The 21,589-nt window shown below is 43.9% G+C and overlaps 1 protein-coding gene and 1 non-coding gene across 5 annotated transcripts; one reads left to right on the top strand and one right to left on the bottom strand.

Annotated features, from left to right (window-relative positions):
- The first annotated feature begins 99 nt into the window (after positions 1 to 99).
- On the top strand, positions 100 to 21,510 carry LOC118395468 (tropomodulin-1-like). Of its 4 annotated transcripts, XM_035789282.2 has the most exons (12): positions 100 to 433; positions 7,264 to 7,474; positions 8,969 to 9,125; positions 11,403 to 11,519; positions 13,809 to 13,898; positions 14,334 to 14,464; positions 14,688 to 14,807; positions 14,911 to 15,018; positions 15,289 to 15,432; positions 16,898 to 17,042; positions 18,669 to 18,787; positions 19,239 to 21,510. In XM_035789282.2, exons 2-12 carry the CDS (start codon positions 7,349 to 7,351, stop codon positions 19,239 to 19,241), a joined length of 1,260 nt encoding a protein of 419 aa, XP_035645175.1. In that variant the 5' UTR covers positions 100 to 433; positions 7,264 to 7,348; the 3' UTR covers positions 19,242 to 21,510. The 4 variants fall into 4 exon arrangements, with proteins under 4 accessions (XP_035645175.1, XP_035645176.1, XP_035645177.1 ...); XM_035789283.2 differs by lacking the exon at positions 18,669 to 18,787 and having other exon boundaries at positions 101 to 433; XM_035789284.2 differs by lacking the exon at positions 14,688 to 14,807 and having other exon boundaries at positions 102 to 433.
- On the bottom strand, positions 14,643 to 14,720 carry trnaa-ugc (transfer RNA alanine (anticodon UGC)). The gene has a single exon. It is a non-coding gene; the product is annotated as a tRNA-Ala (tRNA).
- Positions 21,511 to 21,589: the final 79 nt, after the last annotated feature.

Here is a 21,589-nt window from a genome sequence, read left to right as displayed (position 1 = left end):
CTGATGCACAGGTAATGTCTACTACTGGTAACGTAAATGGCGCTTGTATCATTTGATGGCCATGTAGCGCACTTGCCTGGAGAACAAGTGTGTGACATCACTTGACTGGCAGCGCCGGGTGAGGAGGAGTAGCGGTCGGAGAGTTCACTTTGCCTTTGTGGGAGTGTTGTACTACATTACGCGAACCACTGAAAGACAAGTTGTAAGCAAAGTTAAGGATTTCAATTCGGCTGCCGTTGACAACATTCGAGGATATCCGTGCGGATATCAAACTTTTTTTCCGCTTGGTTTCGCGGTACTTTTACTTTCCTTGTATGAAGCGACTCTAGTGTGACTCGACTGGCCCTAAAAGAATCCATATCTGGTCAAAGTATTCAACTGTCACAAAGCGGGACCCGTTCGCTATAAATAGCCCGGATAAGCAGTGGAGGAGGTACGTGCATACGAAATAACTTCTTGTTCTAGCAGAAAAGTCCTTAAATACATCATTTAACGAATACTTTTCATATAAAGATATTTTGTCATATCCCATGATTTAACCCAGACTGAAGCTTCAAAGTAACTGGTGTTCACTCGAAGTGTGGGAAAAACTAAAGTATTGTTTTACTTTGAAAGAACAATGTATTAATTTTAGTATTAATAATGCAAAGTTATGCGTTCTATGCATTTTCACCGGTCATCGAATCTGCATATGAATGACAGCTGTATAAATTCCCCACCTATCTTGTTAACCTAGGGCTTGTTAAAGAACAATCGAAGTGTAATTAATTTTAAAATAATACTAACGTATTGCAGGCCTACTACCCAATAACAAAAACCTTCGCATTATTTTGCTGGCTGGCCTGCTTTATATCAACTCCAGAAATAGATAAGTTCATGTTTAGAACGCTTGTAATTGTCCTTATCTCACAACTCCTCTTCTTTCTTTCCAAATATAGTATAACATTGTTTGCAGTGAACATAAGTATTATTGTATTCGATCAACTGGGAACTCTAAATAACTTTGAAAAGATTGTCAATTCAGGCATTGTTCGGTAGATTTAGGTTTTAGGCCTAGGTCAACAAGTGTAGAGCTCTTGAATGTCACTTGTATTAGCCAAATGTATTACAATTTGTGCTGTATGTGTAAGTTGTACTTATTGTATGTGGTTGACTTACCTTAAAATGAGTGCACTAAGTTGCTCTGGTTAAGAACCTCTGCTAAATGATTACATATACAGTTGAAGTCAGATGTCTACATACACCTTAGCCAAATACATTTAAACTCAGTTTTTCACAATTCCTGACATTTAATCCTAGTAAAAAATTCCCTGTCTTAGGTCAGTTAGTATCACCTCTATATTTTAAGAATGTGAAATGTCAGAATAGAGTGATTTATTTCAGCTTTTATTTCTATCATCACATTCCCAGTGGGTCAGAAGTTTACATACACTCAATTAGTATTTGGTAGCATTGCCTTTAAATTGTTTAACTTGGGTCAAATGTTTCAGTAGTGTTCCACAAGCTTCCCACAATAAGTTGGGTTAATTTTGGCCCATTCCTCCTGACAGAGCTGGTTTGTAGGCCTCCTTGCTTGCACACGCTTTTTCAGTTCTGCCCACAAATGCCATAGGCTTGAGGTCAGGGTTTTGTGATTGCCACTCTAATACCTTGACTTTGTTGTCCTTAAGCCATTTTGCCACAACTTTGGAAGTATGCTTGGGGTCATTGTCCATTTGGAAGACCCATTTGCGATCAAGCTTTAACTTCCTGACTGATGTCTTGGGATGTTGCTTCAATTTATCTACATAATTTCCCTTTCTCATGATGCCATCTATTTTGTGAAGTGCACCAGTACCTTCTGCAGCAAAGAACCCCAACAACATAATGCTGCCACCCCTGTGCTTCACGGTTGGTATTGTGTTTTTCGGCTTGCAAGTGTAACAGTATAACTTTAGTCCGTCGTCCCGGGCACGAAGCAGGGACGCTCTGCACACGTCAACAGTAACCCTCGAAGCATCGTTACCCATCGCTCCACAAAAGCTGCAGCCCTTGCAGAGCAAGGGGAAGGACTACTTCAAGATCTCAGAGCGAGGGATGTCACCGATTGAAACGCTATTAGCGCCCACACCGCTAACTAGCTTGCCATTTCACATTGGTTACACAAGCCTTTCCCTTTTTCCTCCAAACATAACGATGGTCATTATGGCCAAACAGTTCTATTTTGTTTCATCAGATCAGAGGACATTTCTCCAAAAAGTAAGATCTTTGTCCCCATGTGCAGTTGCAAACTGTAGTCTGGCTCTTTTATGGCGGTTTTGGAGAAGTGGCTTCTTCCTTGTTGAGCAGCCTTTCAGGTTATGTTGATATAGGACTCGTTTTACTGTGAATATAGAAACTTTTGTACCTGTTTCCTCCATCTTCACAAGGTCCTTTGCTGTTGTTGTGGGATTGATTTGCACATTTCGCACCAAAGTACTTTCATCTATAGGACACAGAACACATCTCCTTCCTGAACAGTATGACTGCTGCATGGTCCATTGGTGTTTATACTTGCATACTATTGTTTGTACAGATGAACGTGGTACTTTCAGCCATTTGGAAATTGCTCCCAAGGATGAACCAGACTTGTGGAGGTCTACAATTTTTTTCTGAGGTGTTGGCTGATTTCTTTTGATCATCCCATGATGTCAAGCAAAGAGGCACTGAGTTTGAAGGTAGGCCTTGAAATACATCCACAGGTACACCTCCCGATGCCTCAAATGATGTCAATTAGCCTATCAGAAGCTACTAAAACCATGACATCATTTTCAGGAATTTTCAAAGCTGTTTAAAGGCACAGTTAACTTAGTGTATGTAAACTTCTGACCCACTGGAATTGTGATACAGCGAATGATAAGTGAAATAATCTGTAAACAAATGTTGGAGTAATTACTTGTGTCATGCACAAAGTAGATGTCCTAACCGACTTGCGAAACTATAGTTTGTTAACAAGAAATTTGTGGAGTGGTTGAAAAACGAGTTTTAATGACTCCAACCTAAGTGTATGTAAACTTCCGACTTCAACTGTATATTAAATGTAGTACGATAACCATGAGCTAGGAAACTACGAGACACCATCATTGTGTTCATAATCATGCATTGTTACAGCAGAAACCAGGCCGCTCTATAAATATGTTCCTGTTTGCCAGCAGACTGGGAGTGACAGGGGAGCTGTTTTTATCAGCTGTTCCCCATCAGGGTTTAGGAGGCAGGCCAGGCTTCATTACTCCAATTCTGTTGCAAAGCGTTTTGTAACACAAACCGTTTACTTATATCAAATGGAAAACGTTTTGCAACGAAAATGAGTTTCTATTGGACAAATTGAAGTAGGTCCTTCCCCGTTTTTGTCCTGTTTGCTTCTTAAACGGTTTCCGTTTATGAATACACCCTTGTTGAAAGAAAAGTACTGTAGGCCTATCTTCTTAAAGCAGTGGTTTCAAAATGTTTTTTTTTGGGGGTCATGATACATGTCGTGATCCTCACCGAAAGTTAGTTGTTGTTTCATGTTGTAAAGCCAAGTAGACTACTGTCAGAAGTTAAGTACAACGGCAGGGGTTCTCAAATGTCTATTTTGACCCAAATGAAGATTGTAGCATTTTTTTTTTTTATGTGACCCATCAAGCCTGTCCCAATTTGCTCCCTCCCCCTTGCTCCTAAACCTCTGATGTTTGCAGATCTGAATTGTCTCGGTAGGTATAGGGCCTAAGCAATGTGGTGGTGAAGCTTCCACTATATTGATTAAACCTTACAGATCTGCAGACATTGGAGGGTAAGGGATGTTTCTAGCCATGCTCTGGGCTTGGGACACAACCCACAAGTAAGATCCGACCCCACCCAGTGTTTGGGGGAAAAAAACTCTTCCTTAAGGTATTTGGCTGAAGTGTTGTTGGACCGGCAAACAGCATTCTTAATGCATTTTTTAAATATTTTAATGGCACCAGGCACAAACATCTCTGGACATTCCAGACTGTTAAGCAACACAAGTTAGTTTCTGTGAGTCAAGGGCCCACTTTTCAGTGTTTATCCAACACATCACGTTATTGGTGTTTACCAATAGTTTCTAATCTCTAATTTCCTGGATCAATGTGGTGTTTGGATTTTGCTGGTTGGTCTCCCTTATGACTCAGTAGGTCTGACTGGATTGTATACAGTAGGTCTGCCTTATGACTCAGTTAGTAGGTCTAACTGGATGTACAGTAGGTCTGCCTTATGACTCAGTTAGTAGGTCTAACTGGATGTACAGTAAGTCTGTCTTATGACTCAGTAGGTCTAACTGGATGTACAGTAGGTCTGCCTTATGACTCAGTAGGTCTAACTGGATGTACAGTAGGTCTGCCTTATGACTCAGTAGGTCTGACTGGATGTACAGTAGGTCTGCCTTATGACTCAGTAGGTCTAACTGAATATACAGTAGGTCTGCCTTATGACTCAGTAGGTCTAACTGAATATACAGTAGGTCTGCCTTATGACTCAGTAGGTCTAATTGGATGTACAGTAGGTCTGCCTTATGACTCAGTTAGTAGGTCTAACTGAATATACAGTAGGTCTGCCTTATGACTCAGTAGGTCTAACTGGATGTACAGTAGGTCTGCCTTATGACTCAGTAGGTCTAACTGGATGTACAGTAGGTCTGCCTTATGACTCAGTTAGTAGGTCTAACTGGATATACAGTAGGTCTGCCTTATGACTCAGTTAGTAGGTCTAACTGAATATACAGTAGGTCTGCCTTATGACTCAGTAGGTCTAACTTGATGTACAGTAGGTCTGCCTTATGACTCAGTTAGTAGGTCTAACTGAATATACAGTAGGTCTGCCTTATGACTCAGTAGGTCTAACTGGATGTACAGTAGGTCTGCCTTATGACTCAGTTAGTAGGTCTAACTGAATATACAGTAGGTCTGCCTTATGACTCAGTAGGTCTAACTGGATGTACAGTAGGTCTGCCTTATGACTCAGTAGGTCTAACTGGATGTACAGTAGGTCTGCCTTATGACTCAGTTAGTAGGTCTAACTGGATATACAGTAGGTCTGCCTTATGACTCAGTAGGTCTAACTGGATGTACAGTAGGTCTGCCTTATGACTCAGTAGGTCTGACTGGATTGTATACAGTAGGTCTGCCTTATGACTCAGTAGGTCTAACTGGCTGCACAGTAGGTCTCCCTTATGACTCAGTAGGTCTGACTGGATTGTATACAGTAGGTCTGCCTTATGACTCAGTAGGTCTAACTGGATGTACAGTAGGTCTGCCTTATGACTCAGTAGGTCTAACTGGATGTACAGTAGGTCTGCCTTATGACTCAGTTAGTAGGTCTAACTGGATGTACAGTAGGTCTGCCTTATGACTCAGTTAGTAGGTCTAACTGAATATACAGTAGGTCTGCCTTATGACTCAGTAGGTCTAACTGGATGTACAGTAGGTCTGCCTTATGACTCAGTAGGTCTAACTGAATATACAGTAGGTCTGCCTTATGACTCAGTAGGTCTAACTGAATATACAGTAGGTCTGCCTTATGACTCAGTAGGTCTAACTGGATGTACAGTAGGTCTGCCTTATGACTCAGTTAGTAGGTCTAACTGAATGTACAGTAGGTCTGCCTTATGACTCAGTAGGTCTAACTGGATGTACAGTAGGTCTGCCTTATGACTCAGTTAGTAGGTCTAACTGAATATACAGTAGGTCTGCCTTATGACTCAGTAGGTCTAACTGGATGTACAGTAGGTCTGCCTTATGACTCAGTTAGTAGGTCTAACTGAATATACAGTAGGTCTGCCTTATGACTCAGTAGGTCTAACTGGATGTACAGTAGGTCTGCCTTATGACTCAGTAGGTCTAACTGGATGTACAGTAGGTCTGCCTTATGACTCAGTTAGTAGGTCTAACTGGATATACAGTAGGTCTGCCTTATGACTCAGTAGGTCTAACTGGATGTACAGTAGGTCTGCCTTATGACTCAGTAGGTCTAACTGAATATACAGTAGGTCTGCCTTATGACTCAGTAGGTCTAACTGAATATACAGTAGGTCTGCCTTATGACTCAGTAGGTCTAACTGGATGTACAGTAGGTCTGCCTTATGACTCAGTAGGTCTAACTGGATGTACAGTAGGTCTGCCTTATGACTCAGTAGGTCTAACTGGATGTACAGTAGGTCTGCCTTATGACTCAGTAGGTCTAACTGGATGTACAGTAGGTCTGCCTTATGACTCAGTAGGTCTAACTGGATGTACAGTAGGTCTGCCTTATGACTCAGTAGGTCTAACTGGATGTACAGTAGGTCTGCCTTATGACTCAGTAGGTCTAACTGGATGTACAGTAGGTCTGCCTTATGACTCAGTTAGTAGGTCTAACTGAATATACAGTAGGTCTGCCTTATGACTCAGTAGGTCTAACTGGATGTACAGTAGGTCTGCCTTATGACTCAGTTAGTAGGTCTAACTGAATATACAGTAGGTCTGCCTTATGACTCAGTAGGTCTAACTGGATGTACAGTAGGTCTGCCTTATGACTCAGTTAGTAGGTCTAACTGAATATACAGTAGGTCTGCCTTATGACTCAGTAGGTCTAACTGGATGTACAGTAGGTCTGCCTTATGACTCAGTAGGTCTAACTGGATGTACAGTAGGTCTGCCTTATGACTCAGTTAGTAGGTCTAACTGGATATACAGTAGGTCTGCCTTATGACTCAGTAGGTCTAACTGGATGTACAGTAGGTCTGCCTTATGACTCAGTAGGTCTAACTGAATATACAGTAGGTCTGCCTTATGACTCAGTAGGTCTAACTGAATATACAGTAGGTCTGCCTTATGACTCAGTAGGTCTAACTGGATGTACAGTAGGTCTGCCTTATGACTCAGTTAGTAGGTCTAACTGGATATACAGTAGGTCTGCCTTATGACTCAGTAGGTCTAACTGGCTGTACAGTAGGTCTGCCTTATGACTCAGTAGGTCTAACTGGATGTACAGTAGGTCTGCCTTATGACTCAGTAGGTCTAACTGGATGTACAGTAGGTCTGCCTTATGACTCAGTAGGTCTAACTGGATGTACAGTAGGTCTGCCTTATGACTCAGTAGGTCTAACTGGATGTACAGTAGGTCTGCCTTATGACTCAGTAGGTCTAACTGGATGTACAGTAGGTCTAACTGGATGTACAGTAGGCCTAATTTAGGATCCAGCTGGTTGACCAATCAAATCATGGTGACTAAACCCTGTCTCGTTTGTTTTTGTCGTCCACATTCTTGCAGACTTCCTTTTGAAAACGTCGCTGGGCACTTAGTTGCCTTTTTCTTTACGTTATTTGGGGAGTCGCTGGGATTCTATCGCGCCGCCATGTCCACCTCCTATAAGAAGGAAGTAGTGAACTACAGGGACGTGGACGAGGATGAACTACTGAAGAAACTCTCAGAGGAAGAGCTACAGAGGCTGGAGGATGAGCTGGAGGAGTTAGACCCCGACGTAAGTCTTAAACGCTGATCATCTTGGTGTGTGTGTGTGTGTTGGTTATCTGGAGCTCGATCCCAACGCAATCTAGAACATGTATCTTTTTTAACGAGCTCAACAGAGATGAGAGGTCGGTAGCAGGATAGTGCATTAAATTACGCGATCACGTAAAAAAATCTAGGACTACAAAAGGATCCTTAAATCAAACATGCAACCCTCTATGCAGTAGATCATGGTATAATGCTCAGATATTAAGGTTCACAGGTGTACCAGAGCCCTGGTTTAAAGTAGCTCACTATATAAGCATTAGGGTGACATCTGAGAGACGTGGAGAATCTCAATTGCGTCCTCTCGCCTCACCTCCTCAAAACCCATTGGAGGAGATGGTCTGAGGGGCGGGACCTCTGGCTTTCTCATCCAATGGGTTTTAAGATGGAAGCGAGGATATGAGGAATTTGCAATTGAGATTCTCCCACAGACTAAGGCTGACAAATGACACTCAGACCAACTTGGTCAGGAGGAGATCTCAGCTGGAAGCGTTGTTGGATGACGACGTTGCTCAAGTCGGTCAGATTGATTTCAGATTTCATTACTGACATTCTTTTCCTTTAACCTTTTGACATTCTTATAGGGCACGAACATATTAACCTGTCATATCACGTTGATAACATAAATTAGCCTATATATCATATCCCTGTATATTCAATTCAAATATGCAGTTCTTGGTCTAAACAATACAGTGATCCTCAAACCAACTTCCAAAGACAACTTCCCAGGGAAAGTTTAGACCTCATCTGTATGTTAAGTTATGCCTATCATATATTTATAATACTGTGTGATGCGGCGGTGCTTGACTTCATTTTTATTCATAAGTAGCTCTTCCGTCGAGGTGTTGACGACACAAGCTGTAATAGGGTTATGATGAATGGTCGACGGCTCACATCAAGTCTGGATGCTTAGAGGTGTGTGTGTGTGTGTGTGTGTGTGTGTGTGTGTGTGTGTGTGTGGTGCTTGTCGTCTTTCCTTGACTTTTGACGATAGCATCCAGATCCCCCACAGAGCCACTTTAAAGAGTTAAACTGATATGTCAGGTATAAATACTACAGGTATAAATAATACAGGTATAAATACTACGCTGTCTGTAAGTGGCCAGTGCACTAATAGGTGCTGAAAGCTAAGACAAGATATCGGTCTATCACTATAGTATGGACCTGGTTTAGCGTGCTGCGGTCTAAGAATAGCTATCTGGGTCTGGGAACTGCCTTTGTTATTTCTATTAGTGTTATTTTAACACAGTTAGTGATGGTGTGTGTGTCCTTTCACTGTTACATTCGGCTATCCCACGAGAGTGGATGAAAAATGTAGTGTATAAACAAGTGCAATCCCACCCATTGCTATAATTATTGGCCAATGACAATCCTTCCCTGTGATTAGAATACCCTCTTACCTAGTGTAAGTACAACCCGTTGTTAACATTATCGGCCAATGATAAATCCTTCCTGTCTTTAGAATGCCCTGTTGCCGGCCGGGATGAGGCAGAAGGATCAGACCAAGAAGGCGCCGACCGGAACCTTCCAGAGAGAGAACCTGGTAGCCCACCTGGAGAAACAGGCTAAGGAACACCCTGACAAGGAGGACCTGGTTCCGTTCACTGGAGAGAAGAGAGGTATGACCGCAGTTCCCAGCATGATAGAATATCACTATAGGCCTGTGCTTCACTGGAGAGAAGAGAGGTAGGACCCTGTTAGATCTGATCTGAGCACTGGCGTAACGCTGTGCCGTGCCGACCCCCAACCAGGGTTGGGGTCAGTTCTATTTCAATTCAGTCAAGGAAGTAATCTAAAAAGTAATCTAAAATTCCATGTTTCCTCATTGAGAAGTGTAGTAGGAGCCCAGTTTCATTTTGGTTCATACTCCAGATAGGTTTTACCAATATGGCATAATCTCCACTTGTGGGGTGTATCCATCCCCCTATCGGCCCGCAGCATACCACCCTGCATCCCACTACTGGCTTGCTTCTGACGATAAGCAGGGTTGGTCCCTAGACGGGAGACCAGATGCTGCTGGAAGTGGTGTTGGAGGGCCAGTAGTAGACAATCTTTCCTTTCCTGGTCTAAAAAAAAGATCCCAATGCCCCAGGTCAGTGATTGGGGACATTGCCTTGTGTGGGGTGCTGTCTTTCGGATGGGACGTTAAACTGGTGTCCTTGCGCTCTGTGGTCACTAAAGATCCCATTGCACTTAACGTAAGAGTAGGGGTCCTGGCTAAATTCCAAATCTGGCCCTCATACCATCACGGTCACCTAATCATCCCCAGCTTACAACTGGCTCACTCATCCCCCCCCCCTCTTCTCCCCTGTAACTATTCCCCAGGTTGTTGCTGTAAATGAGAATGTGTTCTCAGTCAACTTACCTGGTAAAATAAGGGTTACATATTGTTTACATGAAATCCTGTCAGATCTATGAACAGAAGGGATAGGGGATAGGATCTAGCTTGGCGAGGAGAAGTGGCTGGAGGCCAACATGGACCGTGGCCAGGGACATGCAAGCTGTGATAATAACCTTGTGAGGTGAACCCTCCTGTCAGCGTGCCGAGATACTAATACTTTCAGAACATTACAGCCATGTAACTAAAGGCCTAAAGTCCTACATCCATCAGGACCAATCAGTGGTCTCGGACAATAGCTCGTTCCAGGAAACTGGACCCAGTCGCAACCCAGTCTGTATGCTGGTTCATCTGTTCTTGCATCTGTCTGGACATATCCAGCTACAAAACTGCCTGAGCTGAGTCTGCCTACCTATCAGACCAATTATGATCGCAGACAGTCTGGTTCTGGGAAACTGGAGTCCTCTAGTTCGTCCTTCCTTATACCTGGACGTATCCAGGTAGAAAGCAGGGCCTGGTGCCGATCTATGATCGGTTTAGAAGTTTAGATCAAAATGAATATGATTACATGGACAGGGAAGAACCTGATCCTACATCAGATACATATGGCCCCTGATCTAACGGTGGACTGTGGCCACGTCCCAACTCTCTTATCCCAAAGTCTGCACTTGCACACTTCCCGTTATGGAGCAACTCCCATCCAGCCAACGATTCCTTCCATGACAGGGAGTGTGCAAGACAAGTGCACAGTCTGCAAACTTTGGGAGAACGGTCGATAATTGGACCACACACAAAGCCTGTCACTGCAGCTTTCCTCCCCTCAGTGTTCATTCACATAATCCTGTTCCGGTGTTCTGAGGCTTGGCCGGGGCAGCTTGGCCGGGGCAGCGTGATGCGGGGCGCTACATGTCAGACGTGGCTGGGTAGAACTCGAGAAGGTCTTCGCAGGCTGCCTGGCTTTTGACAGCTCACTCTGAGTGACGATATGAAAAGCGCCCAGTGACGTAATGTGATATTGCATACCAGCCTTGTATTTGCCGTTGTCGGTCGGTGTAACGTACATGGAAAACAAAATGGAAGTTTTCCTCACAGAGCGTACGGTCATGTTCACTGTGTAATGGTAGTTGGCTACTATTGAGTAATGATCAGTCGATTTCACTATCGGGGTATTGATGTTTCTGCTTTCCCGCAGTCAAATGACCAATTAAAAAAATGGAATTAGAAACGAGCTGGTATAGTAGTGGGATGGTAGTCGTCGTACTAGTACGAATAGTAGTAGCAATACATGTATCAAATCAATCAAATGTATTTTATGAAGCCCTTATTACATGAACAGTTGTCATCAAGTGCTTTACAGATACCCGGACCAAAACCCCAAACGGCAAGCAATGCAGATGTAGAAGCACGGTGGCTAGGGAAAACTCCCTGGAAAGGCAGGAACCAGGAAGAAACCTAGAGCGGAACCAAGCTCTGAGATGTGTCCAGTCCTCTTCTGGCTGTCCCGGGTTGAGATGAATAGTGGCATGTACTATGTTAACGATTGTCCTCTATCTTCCAGGTAAAGTCTTTATACCTAAGAAGGTGGTGGACCCCATTATGGAGAACGTAACTCTGGAGCCAGAGCTGGAGGAGGCACTGGCCAACGCCAGCGACGCTGAGATCTGCGACATTGCCGGTAGAAAGACACGCACCTTCACGTGCGCACACCCATTTACAGACATCGTTTCTGTTATCACCGTTCCTGTTTTATTTTCAGTCGATTCACCTTCTTCAGCGAATAAGTTTAAATCCACACTCACCAAACAGTCACTTGAGAACGATCCCGGACACGGAATCAGCTTCGCGGTTCACTCCTCCGTCAGTAACGTCCTCCTTTCCTCTCTAACTCTCCTCTATCCCGTCTAGTGATCCCACCCTTCTTCTCCTCCTTCTCCCTGTTCCCCCTCCATATCCTGTCATCGTCATCACCCCTTCCATTGCTGCTCCTCACTGCTGTTTGGACACCATGGTTGCCCTCTCTCTGGGCTTTGTGACAAGCAGCCGCGGTATTTGCCAGCCCACACACTAGCTAGGGCCGGGACGATAGCAGTAGTCGTTGGCATCGTGGGCAAGGGAAACAGAAACACAAAGCGAATGTAACTTCTTTAGGAAGACAGAGCTAATGTTGGAAACAAACCTCATTATATTGTCATCCAGAGTTGTATTTATTTATTTATTTTCCAAGCTACAGCACATGAAATGTTATATACAACAGGTTTTTAAAGGACCAAAGAGTTTGGAATGCTTCGTGTTTTCATTTTTGCCTCGGTGCTCCTGGTTCATATATTGCAATCGTCCCGGCCCAAACACTAGCTGCACGTTATATGGCCTGTATTTCTCTCCGCTTCACTAAGTGTTAGTGTTAATTAGTGACAAGTGGTTTGCTTGCCAGCGTTTTGTTTTGGTCCTCCCAGACATATCCAATGGTTTGTAATTAATCCACAGCCTGCTCATGGTGAGTTACCAACTAACTCTTCACGGCTGCTTAAAGTGGACCGCTCGTTCTCCGTTGTTTATCTCAAAGATAACTTAACTGTTCTCACACTCTCTCTCATACTGACAGATGAAATTAATACACTTTGCTTCTTTTTTCGTTGCTTCTCTGCTGAACTGCCCTCTTTTCACTCTCATTTTGTTCATTTGTACTGGCTCCAAGTCATCTACGGTGGTCCAGAAAGCACATTTTTATTGAGTTTTCCCATCAAACTGGACACAAGATAAAACTACTGCTACTACTGATAATACATTTGATTTAAAGCGCTTTTCAAAAACACAAGGACTCTGTACAGCAAAGGAGAGAGGGGGGGGGGGATAGAAGAAAAGATAAAGCATTTAAAACTAAGATTAAAATGAAAGCTAAAACGGGGATCTTTGCGATAATAAAGAACGTATTGACTAGTCAAGCATGTTCCTGCGATTCATAGAAGCCCGTTCTAACTGTGGCAGCAGAGCAGAGGCCATCCAAGACAGGGAGAATAATGTCTGCATTGTGTGACGTCTGCAACAGTGACACATGCTCTTTAAACAATGTATTTAATAATGACTTGCAGACGCTGGCAATCGACGCACGTGTTGTGCTTTTGTATGTCTGGCTATGACAGGGACGACTATCTATTGCTGTGTGTGAGATGTTTTGCGAGCCGATAGTTTGGCTTGGATGTTTGCGAGTTTGAACAAGGCAGCTCTCAAGGCCCACTTGTGGGTGTCCTGTCTGCTATCTTAGCCAAGTAAACACAATGTGCTGAACTAAGGAGAGCGTTGGCACTCACACCCACGTCAACTCTTCTGTGTTTATCCTTCAGTGTTCACGTCATTTGACACAATGTATACTCTCTCTCCCTGTCTCTGTTCCCCTCTCTCTCTCTCTCTCTCTCTCTCTCTCTCTCTCTCTCTCTCTCTCTCTCTCTCTCTCTCTCCCTGTCTCTGTTCCCCTCTCTCTCTCTCTCTCTCTCTCTCTCTCTCTCTCTCTCTCTCCCTGTCTCTGTTCCCCTCTCTCTCTCCCTCTCTCTGTTCCTCTCTCTCTCTCTCTCTCTCTCTCTCTCTCTCTCTCTCTCTCTCTCTCTCTCTCTCTCTCTGTCTCTCTTCTCTCTCTCTCTCTCTCTCTGTTCTCCCTCTCTCTCTCTCCCTGTCTCTGTTCCCCTCTCTCTCTCTCTCCCTGTCTCTGTTCCCCTCTCTCTCTCTCTCTCTCTCTCTCTCTCTCTCTCTCTCTCTCTCTCTCTCTCTCTCTCTCTCTCTCTCCCTCTCTCTCTTCCCCCTCTCTCTCTCTCTCTCTCTCTCTCTATCTCTCTCTCTCTCTCCCTGTCTCTGTTCCCTCTCTCTCTCTCTCTCTCTCTCTCTCTCTCTCTCTCTCTCTCCTTTGTTTCTCTCTACTTTATTTTTCGCTCCTTTTGTACGTCTCTCCATCTCTTCTCTTCCCTCCCTCCAGCCATTTTGGGAATGCACACTCTGATGAGTAACCAGCAGTACTACGAGGCTTTGGCCAGCAGCAATATAGTCAACAAACAAGGCCTTAACAGTAAGTGTACCGTGTGTGTGTGTGTGTGTGTGTGTGTGTGTGTATCCCTCCTGTAAGTGCCAAAGTTTTCAGGCATCGTTTAAACGATGATTCATCTGTTTATCCTACCATGTATTGTACTTATTAGGGTTTTGTTTTTCAAGTGGATTTAAGAAAGAGTGGCACCAAAGCGTGTCTCCGACAGTTCAGGGAAGTTAAAAGTCAAACATGAACAGAACCAACGTCAAAGGTTCAAAGAGAACTGGCCAGAAACGTTCCTGTTTCCTGACTTTTACAGTCCTCCGTTGCAACCTTTCTGACATGAAATAATATAATGCAAAGACATGCTGGTTCAGCCAAACAAACTAAGTTGCTGCAAATAATATTTTTTTCTTTCAACATTGTTATTACTGATTTACATGATATAGGTATTGTTACTAACATATTTTCCTGTAGGCGTTATCCAGTGTACTCAGTATAAGCCTGTGCCTGATGAGCAGCCCAACTCTACTGACGTGGAGGAGACGCTGCTGAGGATGCAGAGGAACGACCCTGACCTGCTGGAGGTCAACCTTAACAACATCAAGGTGCTACATTATATTGATTCACATGCACAAGTCAGTATAATTGATTTATATGATGTCATTATGTCCTCCTACCATAAACATTTGTACATTTTTTTGTTTGTTGTTTTTAGTCATTTAGCAGATGCTCTTATCCGATTTACAATAGTTAGTGCATATATTTTCCAACGTTTTGTTGTACTGGTCCCCCCCGTGGGAATCAAACTCACAACCCTGGCATTGCAAGTGCCATGCTCTACCAACTGAGCCACACGGGACCCCCATAGGAGACACGCATGTACCACACTATTCTCAGTCTGACTTCAAGAGGTCAGGGCAAACCTCTACCCTGGAGTCAACATTTGATGTAGGTTAATTCTCCAGTCTTTTCCAATGCATTTGTCGTCAGTCCGATTTAAACAGTGGCGCGTGTGTGGGGCTTTATTGATTTGAAGCCTCTTGTGTTCCAGAACATTCCAGTGAAGACGCTGAAGGCCTATGCAGACGCCCTGACGGAGAACACTGCAGTGGAACGCTTCAGCCTCGTGGGAACCAGGAGTAATGATCCCGTAGCCTTTGTGAGTATTGCTTTTGTGTCTGGAGCAAATCCCCTACACGCATACTGTAACAGTTACATCAGACGATGTGAATGTACACGTCTCCAAGTCTTCATTCGAAGTCGTCTCCATCTGGAAATTCAGTTAAAAAAAACAAAATGGCCTCCCGTGGCCTTGATACCTGGGCCTGTGGCCTGGTCAAATATATAGATGGGGGAAAAAGATGCCATTTCAGATATGGGTTTAATTATAGCCCGTATAAATATACTGTCCCCATTTGCTGTGTCTCAGGCTCTGGCAGAGATGCTGAAGGGGAACACCACACTGAAGAGTCTGAACATAGAATCCAACTTCATCACAGGGACGGGTATCATGGCTCTCATCGCCTCACTGCAGTCCAACACAACCCTGCAGGAACTCAAGATCGACAACCAGGTACAATAAAATACAGCACAATCGTTATTGGTCCATTCTACTGACAGACAGTGTAAAGGAGGCCTGGGTCCATTCTACTGACAGACAGTGTAAAGGAGGCCTGGGTCCATTCTACTGACAGACAGTGTAAAGGAGGCCTGGGTCCCATTCTACTGACAGACAGTGTAAAGGAAGCCTGGGTCCATTCTACTGACAGACAGTGTAAAGGAGGCCTGGGTCCATTCTACTGACAGACAGTGTAAAGGAGGCCTGGGTCCATTCTACTGACAGACAGTGTAAAGGAGGCCTGGGTCCATTCTACTGACAGACAGTGTAAAGGAGGCCTGGGTCCATTCTACTGACAGACAGTGTAAAGGAGGCCTGGGTCCATTCTACTGACAGACAATATAAAGGAAGCCTGGGTCCATTCTACTGACAGACAGTGTAAAGGAGGCCTGGGTCCATTCTACTGACAGACAGTGTAAAGGAGGCCTGGGTCCATTCTACTGACAGACAGTGTAAAGGAGGCCTGGGTCCATTCTACTGACAGACAGTGTAAAGGAGGCCTGGGTAATGCCAAAATTTCACAAATATTACAACTTCTACAAATGATTTCTCAATGACGCTTTAAGATACAAATGTCAAATATATGTCGACAATCCTTCCTCCAAAGGACCTTTCTATGGAAAACATTTTGTGAAAATCCCAATGAAATCACAGTATTTATTTTGTCCTGGTTTCATGAGGAATCACCCTATTTTTGCTGTCACAGTGCCCAGCCCAGACAGTTACAATTAGACATCACAAGGGCCACTTGAGTCTACTGTTTCAACAGGGTCAGATTGTACAAAGCTAATCACTCGATTGATTCATTGTGGTGTGATATTGGTGCTAGTGCGAACACTTAGTAGCCGTTATTCCTTCCCAGTGGGCAAAACTGGTTGAAAGGACATCCTTGCAACCTGATTAATCAGATTGCAGCCAAAACTGGTTGAAATCTGGTTGTTGCAATGACCTCATTTCAACCAGTTTTGCCCACGCTGGGCTACCTCTTGCCAGTGAATAATTTTTTCCTAACATAAACTGTGCTGAATCACTTTGATTCCGTAAGGTTTTATATTTAGACACATGTCTAACAACTTCGCCTTCATTTATTAATTGTGCTGAGTCATGGACATGCTGGTTGAAATGACTCCATTTTACAACCAGAAAAGGCTGCATTGTAACCAGTTATTTCAAACAGGACATTGGGAAATCACCTAGGTTCACTGGTTTACATGACGTAATGTCTGGTTGTAAATTGGTTTGTAATGGCGTCATTTCAACCAGTTTTACCCGATGGGTGATTCCTTCTATGTCCAGTTTTTACCCCAATTATTTAAGCTGCCCATCTGACAGAGCAGACAGGCTCAATCAAATGCTCCATTTGTAAGGAAACAAATACTATTTGAATCCAGGTCTGATTCCCCCTCTCCCCTTACTCCAGAGCCAGCCGCTGGGTAACAAGGTGGAGATGGAGATAGCCAGCATGCTGGAGAAGAACACCACGTTGTTGAAGTTTGGCTACCACTTTACCCAGCAGGGACCCAGGCTGAGGGGCTCCAACGCCATGATGAACAACAACGACCTGGGTGAGATGATGGTTCTGCTAATGCTAATGCTAACAACCTGGCTGAGATGGAAGTTCTGCTAGCCCCAATGCTAACAACCTGGCTGAGATGGAAGTTCTGCTAGCCCTAATGCTAACAACCTGGCTGAGATGGAAGTTCTGCTAGCCCTAATGCTAACAACCTGGCTGAGATGGAGGTTCTGCTCGAGCTGAAGCAAACAACCTGACTGAGATGGAAGTTCTGCTTGCCCTAATGCTAACAACCTGCCTGAGATTGAGGTTCAAAGACTAACTCACTCACTCACTCACTCACAATAGATTAAAATCACTCTGTTATACTCACTGTTTCTCTCCCATCGACACTCACAATCTTAGAGATGTTTACTCACTCACTCATTCACTCCATTTTCCAAAACAACGTTGAACTAATAAAACCTGCTAGAAAAGGTGCAGAGCATGCGTCAGATGTAATTCCAGACCCAGTAGTAATCCATCTTAATTCACCATCACTGTTTAACGTAACTAAATAATGGGAGGAGCCAAGCCAATCACAATGCTCGGCTGTTTGGATCCCTTTCTGGAAGATGACATCACTAGAACTAAAGTGGTGCTCCAGTGAAAAGCTCCCAGACTTCCCAGTGTGATCCCTCACAACAGCTGAGACACCACCAGAGACATGGGCTGTGTCCCAAGTGGCACCCTATTCCCTTTTTATAGGCACCCTATTCCATTTATAGTTCACTAACCTGTACAGTTGGGCTCTGGTGAAGAGTAGTGCACTATATAGGGAACAGGATGCCATTTGGGATGTGCACTCAAATGGGTCTATTCAGGGAATTGTGTTGTTGCCTGGCTACCCAGACTCCTTACTCTGGCCAAACGCTGTGCCGCTCCACGCTGTAGGACGTTCCTTATTTCTCCTCAATGAGTCTGGATCTGAGTAGTTCCCCGACCCATCACCTAATGCAAACACATTCGGGGCCGTCTGATTGGTCCAGAAATCCATGGGTTGGGCCAGAGCCAGGACACAGTTGGGTAAAGTGGCGGTTTGAAAATTCATCATTGGTTTGGATAATCTGATTGGTTAGAGATGATCCAATCGGTGATGACTTTGTTTAGTGCAACGCCCATCATCACCGCAAACGACTTCAGTGACGGCAGTCTCGGACTAAAGTCTATAGCGAACGACAGAGCAGCGGAAGAACTTAGTGTGAGTCATCGGGCTACATGCTTTGGGGTCCAGAACACATGATCAAAGACATGTCAGGTCTTGTACAAAGGCTGTAAAAAAATAAGAGATGGTCTTGTACTAATCTCTTGGAACGAAATGATTGACCTAGTTTGCGCACCGACATCAGTGTGTCATCGGGTTGTTTTGCATCATGATGACATTTCTCTTGAACACAGCATGGTACCAGTTCTATCTACTCGGTGACTCTTCCACCAAAGATGTGCATGAGCCGCTCTCGTCTTGGTCACTCATAGTGTGTGTGTGTGTGTGTGTGTGTGTGTGTGTGTGTGTGTGTGTGTGTGTGTGTGTGTGTGTGTGTGTGTGTGTGTGTGTGTGTGTGTGTGTGTGTGTTTGTGTTTGTTTGTTTGTTTGTTTGTTTGTTTGTTTGTTTGTGTGTTTACCACTGTTGTGTTGCAGCTCGGGTAATCCGATCCGATCATCACTCGGACGGTTCCTTTACTCTCACTCTGTCCGTGCCGGAACTGGAGAGGGCATTTGGTAAAAAGTTCAAGCCGAAACTCACCAAGACCAAGAAAGTAAAGACAGCCGTTGTGTCCTCATCCTACCTCTTCAGCCTTCTCTTGCTTCTTTTCCTTGAGTTCTACCCACAACTCCCCGCGTTGTGCCTTCCATTCCTCCTCATCATCACTCGTCATCTCTTCTCTTCCCAACAGTGGCAGATCTGGCAATCTTTCTCCAGTAGCTCTTGAGTTCTTAAGTGGGTCTTCACTGTAGGACTGATTGCTTAAGGGCTTTTTGCATTTAGAGCTATTTTATTCTAAACTGCCTCTTTACAAACCTTTGGAACAGGTTTTTTTCTGCTTTCTTTCAAGCTGCTTTTCTTACTTCAAACTCTTCCTTCATTGCCATTCCTTTGAGTCAAGTATTTGTTGTGTTTGAATAAAACGTGATTTTACCGAAGACACAGAAGGTACTGATATGTTTTAATAGTTGGTCTAATTTCTATTTTTTCTTCTCTGACAACAGTAAGAAAGAGAAGGCTTGAAGGCGGTCCCATCTTCCCCAAGTGTCGGACAAGCGTGTAGCGCCGCCAGGCGCTGCCCGGCCCCGCCCAGCCCTGTATTCAGCCAGACGCCCTCCAACAGATATCCCATCAACCCCTGCTTTCCCCAACCCTAACCTCGACACCTCCGCGATGACCGAAATCGTTCCAATTCGAATGTCAGGGCCGTTGGCAAACCTTGTTCCTACTGTGGCATGGAGTTGATCTACTATTGTACTATTGTTTCTCTCACAGTTTTCTACTGATATTGGTTTAGATATCTTCGGTAATTATATTATCTGGTAATTGTGACATAGAGAAGCCGCCCACCTATTCAGAAAGTATTTATTTTGTTGTTAGTTTGTTTACTGGAGATGAACTTGTGGTGGTGGAAGATTAAATGGTGTTACAACCATAAGGTGTATTGTACCACGTGCCATGGGCAACAGGTAGCCTAGTGGTTAAGAGCGTTGGGCCAGTTACCAAAAGGTCGCTGGTTCAAATCCCGAGCCGACTAGGTGGGGGAAAATCTGCCAATTTGCCCTTGAGCAAGGCACTTCACCCTAATTGCTCCAGTAAGTCACTCTGGATAAGAGTGTCTTCTAAATGACTCAAATGTAAATTACTTAACTTGGTTATGACGTTAGTACCACATGATGTATTTTAGCATTTCGCAACCACTTAACGTAATGTTTTTCAGTGTGATGTTCCTATAAGATACGTTTTTAGTCTGCAACTCACACTGTCTGTAAGCAAAGGCACATAACGGTTACATAGAAGCTATGTTCAGAGGAATTGTTGCAGATTTAAAAACACTTTGGGGTGTAAGTTGTTTGTTTGTCCAAGTTTACCCCCATGGAGACAGCCACAAGAAGCTGGTCCGAGATCAGTTTGTCCGCTATTGTGTAAATTCTGTAGTATTACTGATCTCAAGTCAGTTTAAGTCTTCTCAGTCAAATCTTACACAGAGAGAGGTTACTACTAAAAGCGTTGGTTCTAGATCAGTTTTGTGACGAAGTCGATATCTGCTACGATCCTTTATTGATGTCACTTGTTAAAATCCACTTCAGATCAGTGTAGATGAAGGAGTGGAGACAGGTTAAGTAAGGATTTTGAAGCCTTGAGACAATTGAGACGTGGATTGTGTATGTGTACCATTCAGAGGGTGAATGGGCAAGACAAAAGATTTAAGTGCCTTTGAACGGGGTATGGTAGTAGGTGCCAGGTGCACCGGTTTGAGTGTGTCAAGAACTGCAACGCTGCTGGGGTTTTCACGCTCAACAGTTTCCCTTGTGTACCACCCAAAGGACATCAAGCCAACTTGACACAACTGTGGGAAATATTGGAGTCAACATGGGCCAGCATCCCTGTGGAACGCTTTCGACACCTTGTAGAGTCCACGCCCAGACCGATTGAGGCTGTTCTGAGGGCCAAAGGGGGTCAAACTCATAAGGAAGGTGTTCCTAATATTTTGTACACCCAGTGTATATTAGAAGTTTGTTCACAAGTGTATTGGTCACTGATGGACAAACTGATCTAGGACCATCTCTTAGTGGCTGTCTCTATGAGGGTGGGTTGACTGAATCAGTACTTACACCCGGCAGATGTGATGACTTGTCATCATGGCAAGTTATGATCAATTATGTTAAATTATTACTTGAGTTACACAGTAAAGGGAGTTGCAGCATTCCCCCTCCCCATTTTTCAGTTACACTGGTAGAAATGCTCTTAGTTGAATGTGTCTGCAACCCAAAAAGTGTGCAAACTAAGAATTCACTGTCATCACTGTAGCCTATCAAAGCCCAAGAAAAAGCATGAAGACAAACGACCTTTCCTGCCTGTTGTAAGGTCCTATGAGATTATTCCTTAATGAACACTCCTTCGGGTATTGTTGCTATGTGGCCAGGTATCAGGGGTGTCAGGGGAGCACTGATGACTAAATTCAATATCCTATCATTAAATCCATGTAAAATAAACAATATATATTATATTGGATGAGGGGGATTATGTGCCCCCTCAGAATCAAAGAGCATGACGCAACTGATTAGGTATATTACTGTATGGTCAAAAGGGACAACTATGGTGTGTACAACAACCCATCCCCGTATGAACTACTGCTGAATATGACTGTGTTCTCCTTGCCCTAGCCTGGCTGTTGTTTCTTCTCTACAGTATTTGCTTGAGTATTGAGTATGTTTTTGTTAGATAGTTCACTTTATTGTTGTTTTTTGTTCATGGATAAATCGGGTTTGAAAGTATCGTGTACTGTGATATTTGTACTGTTTTTACGCTTCTGGGCCTATGCACCAAATCACGTATAACACCGCCCTCTAGG

This window comes from Oncorhynchus keta, chromosome 16, assembly GCF_023373465.1.
Source record: "Oncorhynchus keta strain PuntledgeMale-10-30-2019 chromosome 16, Oket_V2, whole genome shotgun sequence".
Taxonomy (NCBI): Eukaryota; Metazoa; Chordata; class Actinopteri; order Salmoniformes; family Salmonidae; genus Oncorhynchus; species Oncorhynchus keta.
Note: the sequence above shows the minus strand (reverse complement) of the source record. Positions and strands in the feature narration are given on the sequence as shown.

Excerpts from the sequence above, each read along its gene's own strand:
- LOC118395468 (XM_035789282.2), top strand. The coding sequence starts at position 7,349 with ATGTCCACCTCCTATAAGAAGGAAGTAGTGAACTACAGGGACGTGGAC. Across the intron at positions 13,899-14,333 it reads CAACAAACAAGGCCTTAACA|GCGTTATCCAGTGTACTCAG; the intron begins GTAAGTGTACCG and ends ATTTTCCTGTAG. Across the intron at positions 15,019-15,288 it reads GTAATGATCCCGTAGCCTTT|GCTCTGGCAGAGATGCTGAA; the intron begins GTGAGTATTGCT and ends GCTGTGTCTCAG.